This window comes from Phoca vitulina, unplaced genomic scaffold (genome assembly GCF_004348235.1).
Source record: "Phoca vitulina isolate PV1807 unplaced genomic scaffold, GSC_HSeal_1.0 scaffold92, whole genome shotgun sequence".
Lineage (NCBI taxonomy): Eukaryota > Metazoa > Chordata > Mammalia > Carnivora > Phocidae > Phoca > Phoca vitulina.
In genome coordinates, this window is record NW_022589795.1 from 481,275 (window position 1) to 497,097 (window position 15,823).

The window sequence follows — 15,823 nt, forward strand, 5'->3', positions numbered from 1 at the left end:
CGGGGAGGGGTGGCGGGAAAGGCAAAAGCAAATATTCTGGGCAGAGACAGAAGAACAAAGATTTGGGACAAAGAGAAAGTAGTGGTGGGTTTGGGAAAAAAAACAGGCATCGGATCTAAAGGAAATCAACACTAGCATAAAAGAAATGGGGCAGTAGCCCCCTCAGTGGTGGAAGATTGTGGGTTGGTGATCAAAAAGAACTTCCCAATAGGCAAGCGAGTTAAGAAGACAAGGGCCTTTCCGTCCTGTTGGTTAATGAAATGGGTGCCCGCTCTCGTGGATGTACAGTCCGCTGAGCTTACTACAGACATTCATTCAAGGCACCAGATTGGACTCGGGTAACACAGAAAACCACAAGGATCCCAACCCTCGAAGGGTTCCCGGAGAGCTAAGTGTAAACAGGTCATCTTAGCCACTCTGAGTGTGTGGTAATTGGGGGAGTGGTTGTCATGAAAAGGTCCTCCCTCAAACAAGATCTATAGTCCCAAAGCTAGCACCCCAGCAGTATACTTGACCACTTTCCCACCAGAGAAAGGAGTGATGGCCCAAACAGTCTCACTTCTGAGGCTTGTGCCATCCAGGAAGCTTTCCTGGAGGGGGCCAGGGAGACATCAACATCCTTAACCAGGTACCATCCCACATGCCAGGGCCACTGCCCTTCACTTAGTTTCCTTGACTCCCCCTCCTCTTGCTTTTCTGAGTATCTTCCTCCCTACCTTATCCTTGCCCACCCCTCCACCTGCTCCCCCCAACCCCCAGCCAGGCTGTACAGTGGCCAGCCCTCAGCTTAGGAGGAATAGAGCTCCCAGCCCTAGGGTTTCACTTCCTCCCTCTCCCTACTCTCCCCATCCCCTGCCCATTTCCCCACCCCCAGCCCTGCCCATAGACGCACATACTTCCCAGACTGGAGCCTGACTTCACTCTTTCCTTCCTCTCTTCCTCTCTCTGCATACAGGCTGGTTGATGACAGAGAGGTGGAAGAGCCTGGTGGAGCAGGGGGGCACAAATAGGGCTTCAGAATAAAGCCTCTGTGTATGTGTGTGTATCTCCCCAGAATGTTCCCTGCATGTCAGCCTGGAACAAGCTGCAACATGCTGGCCCCACAGCTAAGCATCAGGCTGGGACTGGGTGGAGGTACCACCCACAGCAGCAGGAAAGACTGGAATAAGAGCTGTGACTCCTCCCAGATCAAGGGATTTTCGGCACATTTATTAAGCACCTACTGTGTGCCTGCCAGGCACTGAGGATTCATCTGTAGGATACAGAAAAGAATCAGAAAATGATGTTTACTACAATGAGCTGCCTGTGTAGAGGATTTGGTGTCAAGGGGCGAGGAGGTGCCTAGGGACAGGGATGAGAGTCTCTGTGGCCACAGACTCCCCGGTAGCTTGAACTTGAAGGACAGGCCACAGGAACATCTTACCCAGTCCCCTTCCTCCAAGCCTTTAAAGGCAGGGGTTTCTCTGTTTGACAAATCTCCAGGAAAGGAGAGTCTCCAGATATTATATGAATACCCTTGTCTCCTTTTAATGTAAGTTCCTTATGTCTAGCTTCACTTCGTATTCCTGAATTTTAAGCTCATTTCTCTTGCCCAGAGCTCAGTGGAAGCAGAGTCCTTGGGCCATGGTTAATGCAACCTTGCAGCTGTCTGGGTTCTCAGAGCAAAGAAGGAAAGGGCATCAAGGGGCTCATCCCAAACTTCCCCAGAAGTGGAAGTTACCAGCAAAGAGGGGTATGATGAGGGTCCAATGTTGGGGTGGGGGAGTTGGGAGGGTGGGGGCCGGGAGGTGCTTCCCTGGAGGAAGGTGAACAACAGCCAGGCCGCTCTCCTCAGCTCATCCTCCGCAGGCCTCTGGGCCGTATAAGGAGCTGGGAGAGATGCTGTTGTCTTCCATCTCAGCCCCCTCTCTGTCAGGGATTTAGATGTGCAAAAGCCACACACACACACAACCATCTGCACTCATACCTCCGGGATATACACTGACGGGCCTAGATTCACACATACAAACACCAGGCACGTCAGCACTCTCCCCCCAGCACACACACACACACACACACACACACCCTTCTTCCCTCCTCTTTGACCCAAGGTGGCCGCAGGGATGGCCACCTCTACAAAAGAAGATGGGGGGCACCTGGGTGGCTCAGTCGGTTAAGCATCTGACTTCAGCAGATCATGAACTCGGGGTCCTGGGATCGAGCCCCACAGCAGGCTCCCTGAAATTTTTTTAAAAATCTTATAGAAGAAGATGGGGTGAACAGATGGGTGGCTAAACTTCAGGCTGATGACGCTGCCTTTCCACAGCAGGAAAAACACAGACAATTGCAAGTTACTCCTGGGGGAGCAGACTGGAATCAGAGGCAATGCACAGAGCGAGGGGCATCTTGAGCGACGGCCTTCTCTCGGCCCTGGGGCAGAGCCATCCACAGGCGTGGGGAAGGGGCCTCAGCCCTGGTCCTCCCATGGGGGGGCGGGGGACAGCACTCCTCCACACAGGAACAAGGGGAGGAGCCTACACAGTGTTCATCCCTCTCCCCTTTGAGACCACACTCTGGATGGGAAACCGGAATTCCCTGCCCAGAGCTGACCCTGCTTGGGTGGCCTGTAGTTCTCTTGTTCTGGCTCTTTCTCCTGAGAATGGACAGAAGCAGCATGCGTGTGACGTGCACACTTGGGCCAAGGGGTGACAGGGGCAGGGATGGGGGAGGGATGGACACAGAGGACATGCTGCTGGGGTATCTACACACACGTGCTGGAAGCCCTTGGTCATGTGCTGATGAGTGGGGAGCCAGGGGTGCAAAGGGAAGGGGAGATGGCCCAGGCACTGGGGGTCGGGGAACAGTTACCCCAGGCTGCTGTGCTCTGAGAAGGAATCAGAACTCTCTGTTCCATCCTGGCCCTTCAGGTCACTGTAGGGGTATACTTGTCAAGGTACACCTTACTTAACAGTTTGTTGGCTTGATTTGTGCCCAACTTAGATCTCTGTATGCGGGCCTCCATTTGCACTCTGGCCCCTGCCTGCTGGTGTCGGGGTGGGGGGATTGCTCAGTGGGATCCCTTCGGGGCTGGGGAGATGGCTGCAGAAGGGCCTCTGGCTCCCAAGCTCTCCTGGCGGGAGCGGGGCCAGGCCTTGCTGGGAGCAGGAGCACACAGGATGGTGCAAGGACCCTGTGTGTGTGTGTGGGGGGGGGGTGCTCCTGCTTTTTGTGCTGCCCTCTGTCAGGGGGAGGAGCCTGGAGGCCAGAGACAGACGGCCACAGCCTGGTCCTGAGGGTGTGTGCCCAGCCGGCCAGGGGAGGGCTCTTAATTATAGAGGTAGATCCCAAGACACTTCACTGCAAGGCGTGTGGGCGGGGATGGAATGTCAAAAAGAAAACAGGGAGACAAGAAAACAGAGATAGGACAGCCAGAAATAGCACAGGCCAGGGGGAGATACCAGGGGCCGGAGGTGGTGGTGGATAGGGAGAGGCTGGAAGAGGGTCAGGACCTCTCCAGAGCATGACGATCCCCCAGTAGGTACCCCCTTACCTACCCCAACCCCCCAACAAGGTGCGATTCCAGAATTTCAGGAACTCAACAGGACGGGCTCCAAGCATTGGGACTATATTCTTGAGCTCTGTCCCCCTGGGTTTCTGAGCAACCCCCTCCCCCTGCTGAGAGTTTGGGTGGGGGGAAGCAGCAGGGGGAACCCTGCCACCTGAGTCACCCCTCTTGCTGCTCCTGGCCTGGAACAGGCTGACGCAGCTGAGGCCCCACCCACCTGCCAGCCCGCCTGCCCCTCCTGCTCCCAACAATCCCGGAGAGATGCCTGCCCTGACAGGTGCCCTTCCCACGGAGAGGCTGCCCCTCCCCTGGCACACGCGTGTGCAAGCATGAGAATGCTTGCACGTGTGTGCACACACACACAACCCGATGACAGGATTTCTCCTGCACCTGTGGAGAGTGCTTGGGAAAAGGAAGAAGAAACATCAATCAGAGTCTCCTTCCTTGTATATATGGGGAAACTGAGGCTAGAACCAGGAAAGGAACGTCCCCAAGGTCACACAAGCAAATTCCTGGCAGGCCTGAGACTTGAACCTTGTCTCCTGCCTTCCCCCGCAGCCCCCCCCCCCCCCGCCCCAGCCCACTGGTCCCACCAATCTAGGTCTTTTCTATCTCAGCAAAGGTGGGGTGCGGTGTATGTGTTAGGGGGAGAGGAGAACCAATTTTGTGGGAAGTCACCTCGTGTTGGGACTTCTGGAGGAAAACTTCGGGATTTGAGAGCCAGGGCTGGGGGGCCACTGGGGCCTTGCTGGGCTGGCCGGCCCTCCCCAGGGGTGGAAATCAGTCACCTCTGCTCACTGCCGCGCAAGCCTCCGCACCAAGAGGGCACCACCCAGAGCCACAGTCCTGGATGTCATAGGGACCTTTCCCCCACCTCCCGGGCCTCCGGGCCCCAGACTCCAGCAGGGCGGGACCCGCGGTCAGGGCTTGGAGCCCCCCTCCCCCGCCCCCCGCCCTGCTACGTGAATCCCTTGTTCCCCAGTCCCATCCTGCGGCCACCAGGGAATTTGAGAGTTGAGATCCCTGAATATTTCATCGTCACCTCAGCCCTGAGTTGAAGCAACAGCCAACTTCGAGCTCATGGATAATTTACGGCCCCGGCAGAGCACCCGGAAGTGGTGAGGGGGAGGGGCAGGGGGCGTGGGGCCGGGTGAAGCCTGGCCAGGGCCCCGCGGAGGGTGCTGGAGAGAGGCCAGGTCCATCCGAAGTGTGTGTGTGCTTATGTGTGTGTGTGCGCGGGGGTGCTCCAAGGCCTGGGACATTTCCATTTTTGAGGATACCAATGGATTACCAAAAAAAAAAAAGGCAAAAACCCACAACCACCACCACCAACCAGGTTTGTCAAAATAATTGTACTAAAGGTTAAAGTCATGAGACAAGCATTTTCTGACTTCATTCCTATCCCCGTGTCTCTGTAACTGTGAGCATAACCTCATTTGGAGATACCAAAAGCTTTTATTTTTTTTTAAGATTTTACTTTTGAGTAATCTCTACATGCAATGTGGGGCTCAGATTTACAACCCAGAGATCGAGTCACCTTGTCCTCCAATTAAGCCAGCCAGGCGCCCCCCCAAAAGCTTTTAATGGAATGTCCTTCATGGCTGTGAGGTCTCTAAAAGGCCCCCTGCTCCCTACACCCACCAGGGCCAGGGAGAGAGGCCAGACTTGCCACTCAGACTGGCTGAACTGCTCTCCTTCCTAGCTCCCTCCAGGAAGGCCACCAGGATTTAGCCAAGGGGTCAAGGGAAAAGGAAGGCATCTCATGTGGCTACTCTTTACTGTGCTCCAAGAACGTAATATCCCACTCTTCTCCTAAAAGGAAAGATGAAAAAGGTGACCCAAATGGAAAATGTCAAGTTCTCCTTGACTCTTCATTGGGAGTAACTTACCTTAGTGAGTTCTTCCCCAGATTGAAAGGATTAAGTATATGTGTGTGGGGAGGGGGCAGTAAAAAAGCAGGCACGTTCTCCCCCTTACCTCAGTTTCCCCACCTGAGTAATGGGTATGAGAGGTGCTCCCACCCCAAGGGCTGTTTGGGGGACAGAAGAGATGCTATCCAGGTGCCCTGGCGCCAAGTGGGACCCAGGCAGGTGGTGATTACAGGTGATGCGTCCACAGGTCGGCCTGGGGCTGGCTCTGGTGGGCAGTTCCAGGCCCCCACATACTCCCACCTAATCCCTGAGTCATTTTGGGGCTAAGCCAGCCTTCTACACTCTCTGGGCCTCAGTTTCCCCATCCATGAAGGTGGGGCCATCTGCCGGGGCTGTCCTTGGGGAGGAGTGGGAGAGCTGGATGAAGACCCCAGAGCCGGGGGTGCGCCTGAGTGGCTCAGTCGTTAAGCGGCTGCCTTCGGCTCAGGTCATGATCCCAGGGTCCTGGGATCGAGCCCTGCATCGGGCTCCTTGCTCGGTAGGGAGTCTGCTTCTCCCTCTCCCTCTGCCTGCCACTCCCCCTGCTTGTGCTCTCTCTCTGTCTCTCTCTGTCAAAAAAAAAAAAAAAAAAAAGACCCCAGAGTGGGGAAGCGGAGGGGGCGTGGGCCCTGCAGCTGCTAGAACTTCTGCAGTCAGGTTATGCTTCTGGCGTCGGTGCCAACTGGACACAGCCTTCTGACCCAGGGAAGGGGTCCCTCTCTGTCCCCAGGGGAGACCCTACTCTCCTGGAGAAAGGGGAACACCAGGGTGAGACTTTAAGAACTACTGCTCAAACCTAAGGGGGGATTTCTTCCATTAGAATTTACTGGAATTTTGGAAGAGCCTGTAGGACTGTCCCCCTCCACTGGCCCTCACTTCTCAGGATTCAAGAAGGTGCTGGTAAGTGACCCCGGCAAGTCTGTCCCCAGCCTCCCTAACATGGGCCCAATTCCACGGAGCGGACAATGGCAGGAGGCAGGGGAGGGCAGGCTCTGGAATTGGGGCCGAGATGCAGAACCTGACTGCCTGCTCTTCCTTCCCCTCCCTACCCCCTTCTTCCCTCCCCTTTTTTTTTTTTTTTTTTAAGATTTTATTTATTTATTTGACACAGAGAGAGAGACAGTGAGAGAGGGAACACAAGCAAGGGGAGTGGGAGAGGGAGAAGCAGGCTTCCCGCTGAGCAGAGAGCCCCATGTGGGGCTCGATCCCCGGACCCTGGGATCATGACCCGAGCCGAAGGCAGACGCTTAACGACCGAGCCACCCAGGCGCCCCTCTTCCCTCCCTTCTAGAACTCTTTGCCTCCCTCAGTAGGCTGCAGCAATGTGGGGGCTCTGTCCACACATCTAGCCCCAAAGCCAGCACCTTTCTCTCCTTTCTCTGAGCAGCATCGATCTGGGGGAGAAGAGTTTCAAACCCAGCTCAGTCACCCCTCAATGTGAGGAACCTGGGACAAGTTGCTTCTCATTCCTCAGCCTCACCTGGAGCAGAAGGGAACTGAGGCCTATGTCACAAGAATGTTTAAGACCAAGTGCCCAGCGTATGGTAGGTACTCGGTATACTGTCGTAGGTACTCAGTACACTGCAGTAGTGAAGCTTGCTTCAGGATGGGGTCTTTCTGGGTCCGGGCATCTCTGTGGCTTCTGAGCCTGGCCCTATTGTGTGAGGTCGCCATCCCCAGTCCCTTTTAGGCCTTCCCTAACCTTCTACCCATTATACTACAGATGCTATGACTGATGAGGTGCTGGGTGGGGTTGGGGGGCGGGGTACGGAGGGACCAGGTGAGACAGAAGTGGAGGAGGCAAGGGTGTCTGCAGTGGGTGGGGTTGGGAGAATGGGCTGGAGGGCCCACGCCGGGACTCCGTCTCACCGGTTTGGGGACCTGGCCTGGCACTGGGGAGACGCTGGTATCAGGGAGGGGGGGAGGGGGGTGGTGGCTGCCTAGAAGAGGAGAGCTGAGTAAGGGACACGGGGCTGCAGGGCCTGGGCGAGGGCCTGCCCGTGGGGAGAGGGCCCAGGCCGGGGCTGGCGTTCCGCCCCCGGAGGATACCCCCCCTCACACACACACCCAGAGACGCCACTCTCAGCTGCACACTTAGACACACACCACACGCTTCTGAAATGGCATCCCCTCAACTCTCCCCGTCCCTCCTCCCCAGCTCTATTTTTCTGTCTGATTTATCAGACTAACCATATAATTTATTTATTATAACATTTATTGTCGGGGCACCTGGGTGGCTCAGTCAGTTAAGCGTCTGCCTTCGGCTCAGGTCATGATCCCAGGGTTCTGGGATCGAGTCCCGCATCGGGCTCCAGTCCCGCATCGGGCTCCCTGCTCCACAGGAAGTCTGCTTCTCCCTCTCCCTCTGCCCCTCCCCACTGCTCCTGTGCTCTCTCTAATAAATAAATAAAATCCTCTTAAAAAACACAACACTTATTGTTTATTGGAGGTCTCTCTGCTGGGACGCAAGCTCCACGAAGGCAGGTGCTTGGCCTGCTTTGCCCACTATTGTATGCCCGCACCTACAGTGCACTTAGCACATACTAGGTGCTCAATAAATACGTGCTGAGTGAGCGAACCCCTCGAGAAACACATTCACGAAGGCCTGCGCGGTCACGGGGCCATGTGCAGAACCATGCTCGGTCACCCGTGCGACTGCCACGGACATTCTCCGACACACGCACACAGACCTTCTTGCTCCTGCACACACACCCTGTCAGACTCACACCCAGCTGTCCAGATTCCGAAGCTCCTACTCACAGCAGGCACGCTCGGGCACATCCCAGCTCCCCAGCCCCTCCCAGAAACGGGGCGGGGCGTCAGTGGAAGCTGACAACACAGCAGCTAGGAAGGGGTAGGAAGGGGTGGGGTGGGGTGGGGTGGGGCAGGCCCACCCTGGCACCTGCGAGACGCTACCGCTGCGGACCCACCTACGGGAGAGAGGGAGTGAGGTCACGGGTGCCCTCAGCCTTGACCCAGCCCTGCTGCAGACTGACTCTGGCCTCCCTGTCCTCGTCCCCACCAGAGACCCAGGGGAGGGGTTTGGGGTGAGGCAGAGAGTCCTCCTGGGCACAGAGAGGGGGAGGGCCCAGGCCAGGTCACCTGGCACGTCTGTGGGGAGGGCAGGGGTGCGGGCTTCCCAGCATCCGCTCCACCCTCGGATAGGAAGAGAAGCCTCCTACACCACCCTGCCCCCTGGGAGGCCTGAAACCTGGGGAGTCGGGCAGAACTGTTACCTGCCTTTCGTCCTGGCCCAGGGTCCCTCTCCAGAGACGCCCCTTCCCCCCTTCTCCCCCCCGTGGAACACGGGGGAGGACACGGGTGCATCACGGCACTGAACAGTAGCCACCTGGCATTCCCCTCACCTCTGCACCTCCAGACTCTCTGCCCCCTAGAGCTGATGGAAGACTGGGCAGGAGGATCTGGCAGTCCCACTGCCACCACGAGGTCTCATGTTATCAAACTGTATGCCTAGGGCCCCTCTGGCTGCTGAGATGGAGCCCCAACCTCTGCTGAAGAATGGGAGAAGGGGCAGAGAGCAGGGCAGGGAATGCTTGCTCAGCCCCTCGAGAACCTGGCTCAGGAAATGCCTAGAAAGTAACAACCGGAAATATCCTTAGCCCCCTCCGCATGCTCACCACACTCCCCGAGGGAAGCAATGCTGAACCAGGAAAATATAGGACATCCCATCTTAGAAATCTGAAACCGCCTTCCAGCGGCTGCAGAAGGAACTGCGTGCTCACGCCCCCTGGCGGGCGGATCTGCAATTGCACACTGCTCTCAAAAAAACCCGCCCAGGTCCCCGGAGGCCAAACTGTGCCCCCTTGCCCACCCCATATTTACACAGGAGGGGAGATGGACGCGGAGGGAGGGAACGACCCGCACCCTCAGCCCAGGGGAGACCGGACCCCAGGTACTGCAATTCATTCGACAAGAAACATTTATTGAGCACCCACTGCCAGTGAGCCAGGAACCACTGGACTCTCGAGTGCTCTTCATAACATCAGCGGCCCCTCTGCTGTCTCTGAAATCCAGGCTGAGACCCAGCTTGGAGGAGCAGGAACCTTCCCTCCAGGAGACTGCCCAGCTGAGGAGAGCACCGGGGAGGAGGATGGGCCATCAGCAGCTGGAGCACCACCATCCTGTGGCCCAGAGACCCTGAGACCTGGGGAGCAGCGCTCACAGGTGGGATGGGATGGGGCCTGGTCAGCTGTCCGTTGTACATTTTTAATAAATAGTTCTTGCTGCTGCACAGGCTGGTGAGGGCGGTACCACTGGGCTCAGGCTTCCCCAGCTCTTGAGGGGTGCAAGGGTGGCCCTCTCATGCTAGTTCAGGCTCCAGCTCTGGAAGGGAAAGGAGGGAGCCCCGGGTTAGCCCCGCACCCGCTCCCAACAAGCATCTGGGCGCTGTTCTGGGGGCATAGGGGCAGGCAGGAAGGAGGCTCCCTGGGGCAGGTCTCAGCGGGGTCCCAGCTCCAGAGAGGATGCCACCCCCTCACATACAAGGTGGGACAGGGTTGGCTAACAGGCTAGAAGCCCCCAGAGGAGAGGTCCCCACACCCCAACTACCTCTGCCGTGCAGTACAAGGATCCTTCTGTGGCCAACCTCCACCCCAGGTGGCAGCCCCGCCCTCCGCCAGCACTGGAGTCACTGACCGGCCTCTGCCTCGTCACCCTTGGCATCCGGCTCCTGCCACCAGTCAGCATAGATGCCCTCCTCGTAGTCCCCCTCCCCCTCGAACTCGGTGTCGGAGGGCGGGTCCTTGGGCTCCACGGGAGGCACTGTCTCTTCAAGCTCCATCTAGAGCAGCCCCAGGGTGGGGAGGGAAATGAGGTCACAGCACGTGCAAACCCAGACGGGCTCCCTTCCTGGATGAGCCCCCCCATCCCATCTCAGCCCCCAAAGCCCCTCCTTCCCCAGTCTCAAGATCCCACCAGGGACTGATGTGAGGGTTTCTCCCACAAGGTCCCACCCCAAACTGCCGCTCCCAGGGCCGATGCTCCCCCAGCAGAGAGTGAATGTCAGCTAAGCGTTCCCTCGCCAAGGCCCTCCTTTAAAGTATGAATTCCATAGCGAATGCTGCTAGTCCACGTAGTGTGTGCTCATGCAGTTTCCTGGCCAGGAACATGATTACCTCCCCCCCCACCACCCCGTGCCTGGGTAATGCCTGGACCGCTCTTTTTGACCTCACCAACGCCAGGCGTCAGCTCCAGGATGCGACCCTGGCCGATGAGCCCGGTTGGACCTGGAGCCCTCCTCTGCTGGCCCGGGCTGACCTCTCCTGAGCACGTGCCTTCCCCACTAGACTGTGAGCTGCTTGGAAAAAGGACTCTGCCTTTCATCAACTTGCCCCAGGCCCCCACAGTGTCTGGCAAACAGCAGGCCATGAATAACAGTAATCAAAACAGCACCATTCACTGAGCATCTGTATTAAGTGCTTTCCATACTCGATCTCATTTCATTGCCACCACAATGGTGTGACGTGGGCATCATCCTCCGAATTCGAGATGCAGGAACGGAAGTTCGAGAGCTACCTAAGACTTGCCTGGAGGCTGCCCACCCGGTAAGTGGCGAGGCCAAGTCAGGCTGTTGCCAAAGCCAGGGTGCAAATGGTGTACCCCTGCCCCCCTATGTGACAAGTAGGGGCATGGGTGAGTGAACGAAGGGGGTAATGAATAAATCAGCACTGAGCACAACACCTCACTGAAATTCAGACTCTCAAACCCTCATTCAGAATCAAGGTACCACACTGTAGTCCTTCCTTCCTGGCATCCTGCGTTCATTCATTCGCTGGTTCATTCAAACTCCGTTTCCCCACACCAGCTCTGTGGCAGGTGCTGTAGGAAAGCTGGGAATAACCTGGTCCCCCGTCCCAGAGCACAACCCTCTGGGAGACTGGACAGAGAAGGGGGCTGGGGGAGTGGAGAGGGACCAGGGCTGCAAATCACTCCAGGTCCGGGGAGGCAGAGGGTCAGAACTGGCACTGCAAGCCCAGAAGACAGAGCCAGGGCATGCAGGGAGGGCTTCCTGGAGGAGCTGCCCCTTGAGCTGGGCTGGGGAGTTATTGGGCAAGACACGTAGAGAAGGGGAGCACAAGAACACTGAGCGGGGAGAGAAGGGCGGGTATCGATGAGGGACAGTGAATCTCTCCTGCTTCACAGCAGTTGAGTGCCAGGAGGTGGGGCCGAGCTTTGGCACAGTGGCCCCCCGGAAGAAGATCAGAGGTCTCCATCATGGCCCAGCCTAGAGAGCAGGGGGTCGCTTACCTCATCATCTGACTGCAGGTACATATGTGCAAACTCCAGCAGCTCCCGAAGCTCAGTGGTCTGGTTGTGGTAGAGCATGGCCTCCTGAGAGGAGGGGAGGAACGTGGGGTAAGCCAGACCCTGCTGCCAGGTGGGCGAGGATCCACATTGTTAGGATCTGGGTCCTCCCACCCTTTTTCAGCTCAAAGAGCAGGGAACAGGTATCAGGTCACACGCTGGTGGAAAAAAATCACAGCTGCTTGGAGTGCCTGGGTTAAGGAGGATTCTGAGGGCTCTATTAGAAAGAGTTCCCTAATCCATTAGCAATGTCTGCCACACATAAGGAAATCGAGGGTGGCACCATGTGCCCCATGACTGCTAGTCTTGCCCTAGATTCCCAGGGGTTCCTTAGTTGGTCCAAGCTAGGGGGTCCCTGGGGAAGAAGGGCAAAGGCCAGAGGTGAGAGTGACCAGGGTGGGGCAGGGAGCAGGCGGGGATGGACAGGTGTTTTGGGCCTCCCACAGCCCAGGCTCTGTGCTGTCCCAGGAGGTGGTACCACTCCCATTTTGCAGGTGAGACCACATATTCAGAAAGGGTCAGTAATGTTCCCAGGCCCATTCAGCTGGTGGGGCTGGCTTTGAACCCAGGACTCCAACCACAACCCACAGTCTTTCTTTTCCCTTCGCATCCTGCCTTCCAAAGAAGCCAGGATTTTTTTTTTATTAAACCGAGAGTGACTCCAAAGGCAGTGCCCACCTCCCGGGGCTGGAAGTCCTCCTCCTCCAGGCCCCAGCGAGCCCGGTGGAAGCGGTAGTACACCAGGTTCTGCTGCATGACGCTGTCCCCGGGGTCGAAGAGCATGTAGCTGGCGGCGCTGTGGGCAGCCTGGCGCACGTCGTTCACTGCGGGCAGGACAGGAGTGAGGACTAGTCCTGGCGCCTCCCCACCTTCAGGGACAATGTCTTCCTAGCCCATCCCTATTTCCCAACTCAGTCCAGTGCTCCCGGCTCCCCAGCTGCCTCTCAGAAGATCTTTTGGCCACCTCACCGCACCCAAATAATAATGCAAGCTAGAATGTACTGGGAACTTGCCATGTGCCAGGCCCATGTAATTCATTTAAGCCTCACCATTATTATCATCCCCATTTTATAGACAAGAGACCCAAGGTACCGAGAGGTTAGGGAGATTTCTCAAGCTGACACAGCTGGAGAATAATGGCACTGGGGAATGAGAACCCAGCAGCCTGGCCCTCAACCGCTCTGCCAACTGGACCCATGAAGGGTCTCCTGGCCCCTTGGTCCTCAGCTCCTCCACTCCGACTCCAGCCTCCATACGAATCTTGGCATCTTAGCATTGCAGGAACACTGGAGATCATCCATCCCAGCCCCAGCTGATGCTCAGGGTCTCCCCCAGATAAGAAGAGCCATAAGTCCTGGTGCTACTTATCATTAGCCATGTGACTAATGGCCGCATTGCGCTGTATGAGCCTCAGTTTCTCATCTGAAAAATGGGTCCAGTCATGTCAGCTGCCCGGGGGGGGGGGGGGGGGGTGAAAGCATCAAGTGAGATAAACAGACGTGGCGGGGGTGTGTAAACTGTGAAGTGCTGTGCAGTTGTTGGCTACCCAGTCATTTACCCAAGAGGTCCCTGAATTCTCCTAAGCCTGCTCTCTGTTCCTTCCCACCCTCTCACCTGCCCGCCACCCCCAGCCTTCCCTCCCGTCACCCAGGGTCCTCACTTCCGAGGAACGGCTCGCCACGACTCTGACACTCCTAGTGCAGTGCTCTCTCTCCCCCCTGCCCCCCATCCCAAGCCCCCTAGGAGGCTCACACTTGTAGTAGGCAAACTGCAGGTAGTGATACATGGTAGCCACGAACTTCTCCACGAAATAGCCACCCACGTTGGGGGTCAAGTTGGCCTCACAGTCCACCTTGCACTGCAGGGACTCTGCAAAGAGATCTAGGGGGTGGGAGGCAGTGGTGAGGAGCTGGTGCCCAGCCAGCCTGTGCGATCACAGGAGGTAATGCTGGTGAAGACTTCGCTCAGCATACTAAGGGCAGTGCTAAGGACGACCGGGCCGGGGCGGCCTGGGCGGACTTATCACCCCCTCGACTCAACCCCCACCCCAAAACCCGAGGGAGCCGGGGCATTCTGAGGCAGATGAGGTTTGGAGGTGGGACTGAAGCCTAGATAGAGAAGCTCAGGACAGTCCTCTGTGCCCCCCCTGCTGAGGGACCCCACAGTTAGGGATCCCCAGACTAGGTGTGATTTCTGGCCACAAACTGCCTTCTGCACACACCACCTTGGCACCTTTGCCCTCTGCCCGGAAGGCCTGTGAACCCAATGTCCCCAGACCCTTTGGGCATGTCACCACCTCTCTGTACCCTTGCCCACACCTTGGCCAGTCAGCACCGTGGCCTGTCCCTCTCAGAGGACTGAAGGCTCCCGGAGCGGGTTAACACCTTACTCGGTCCACCTCCCAAGAACCCTCCATGCTTCATCAAAGTGTACGGGAGGCATACTTGTGATAAGGGGCCTTAGGCGTTCTGGGAAGCAGCGCCCTGGGTGAGAGGGACGTCCACATGCGTCTGCAGGGACCAGGGAATACCTGCTATGGCCGGGTAGAAGTCCTTGAAGTCCACCTGCTCGTGGGCCCCCTCGCAGCCGGCCAGACACCGGGCAAAGACGGCCAGGTACTCGGCCAGGGCCCGCTCCATGTCCTCCGTGCTGCTGCGGAAGTCCCCGCTGTTGTAGAGCTTCACAGCCCTGAGGAACACGGCCTGGAGGGGAGCAGGTAGGGGTCAGGGAGACGCCCCAACAGCTCCCCTCCTCTACAAGCCTCAGGGCCAGCCCTACCCCTCCACCCCACCTCGTAGGGCTGCGCCTCCAAGTCTGTGAGCGGCTCGTCGGCGGCGTCTAGCAGCCCCCGGTAGTAGCTGAGATACTTGGCGGTTAGCTCGTGCTTCGGGTTCCTCTGGAGGAAGGTGTAGGCCGCGGCTGCCGCCTTCTCCAGCCGGTTAGCCTGTGCGGCGGGGACAGAGGGGTCGGAAGGGCCAGAGCCTGCAGCCCGGGGCGCACGCGCGGGCTGGGCTGTCCCGGGTTGTGCGCGCGACTCCGCTCCCGACCCGACGGAACCCGACGCCGGCTCCGAACCACGCGTCCCAGCCGGGCCCCGGGGGCGAGGCAGGGCAGGGGCGCCGGGGGTGAGAGGCACCCCGGCTGGGGGCGGGGGGGGGGCATGGTTGGTGGGGGAGGCGAGGCGAGGGAGGCTCTGGGACTTGGGGCGCGGCGGGGGCCCACCTTGAACAGCGCGTAGTGCAGGTACTGGTAGGGCAGGCGGCTCTGGAAGTCGCGCAGCAGCTGCCGCGGCGGGTAGGGCACCTGGAAGGCGGGCAGCGTCCGCTTGCAGCGCCGCAGGCAGGCGGCGCGTTCCAGGACGTGGCCGAAGAGCTGCAGCTCGCGGGCCCACTCGTCGCCGCCGCGGCCGCCGTCGGGACCGAGCGCGGGCGCCGAGGGCGAGGCCGCGGGCGGCGCGGGGCCGCTGCAGTTGGCGTGGCAGAAGGCCTCGCTGTCCCGCAGCAGCCGGTGCAGCCGCAGCGCCGCCTCGAGGTAGCGCGCGCTCTCGCGCCAGCTCTCCCCCTCGTACTGCTCGAGCGCGTGCCCGTAGGCCGCGGCCAGGGGCATCAGGTCCTCGGGCGGGAAGCCCCGGAAGCTGTACTTTTCGTACTGCGCCGCGGCGCTGCCCAGCAGCAGCCACAGCAGCCCCCACGCCGCCCGCCCCATGGCCGCGCCGCGCGGGCCGGCTCTCCCGGGCGGAGCAGGCGTCAGGGCCGGCCGGGCGGCGGGAACCGGGGCCGGGCGGGCGCGCCCGCTGGGTCTTAGCGCCGGGCACCGGGGGGGCGGGGAGCAGGAAAGCGGGGTCGCGGTCTGGGTCAGCTCCCCCGAGGGGCAGAGGGCCCAGTGGTGTCCTGAGTCCCCTACGTTGGCCGACCTCCTGCTCTTGGGGGTCTTCCGCTTGACAGATGGTAAGTGGGTGGAGGAACGCTTCCCGCAGGGATGGGAGCCCGCAAAGCCCCACCCCACACAAGGACAGTCCCCCACTTTAAGATCAAGAAACTGAGGG

At 58.8% G+C, this 15,823-nt stretch overlaps 1 protein-coding gene across 1 annotated transcript; it reads right to left on the minus strand.

Annotated features, from left to right (window-relative positions):
- Positions 1-9,385: 9,385 nt before the first annotated feature.
- On the minus strand, positions 9,386-15,522 carry P3H4 (prolyl 3-hydroxylase family member 4 (inactive)). Its single transcript, XM_032396513.1, has 8 exons — positions 15,001-15,522; positions 14,570-14,722; positions 14,309-14,480; positions 13,531-13,659; positions 12,457-12,602; positions 11,722-11,805; positions 10,111-10,255; positions 9,386-9,798 (listed from the first exon to the last, which is right to left on the minus strand). Exons 1-8 carry the CDS (start codon positions 15,481-15,483, stop codon positions 9,776-9,778), a joined length of 1,335 nt encoding a protein of 444 aa, XP_032252404.1. The 5' UTR covers positions 15,484-15,522; the 3' UTR covers positions 9,386-9,775.
- Between the last annotated feature and the right edge of the window lie 301 nt (positions 15,523-15,823).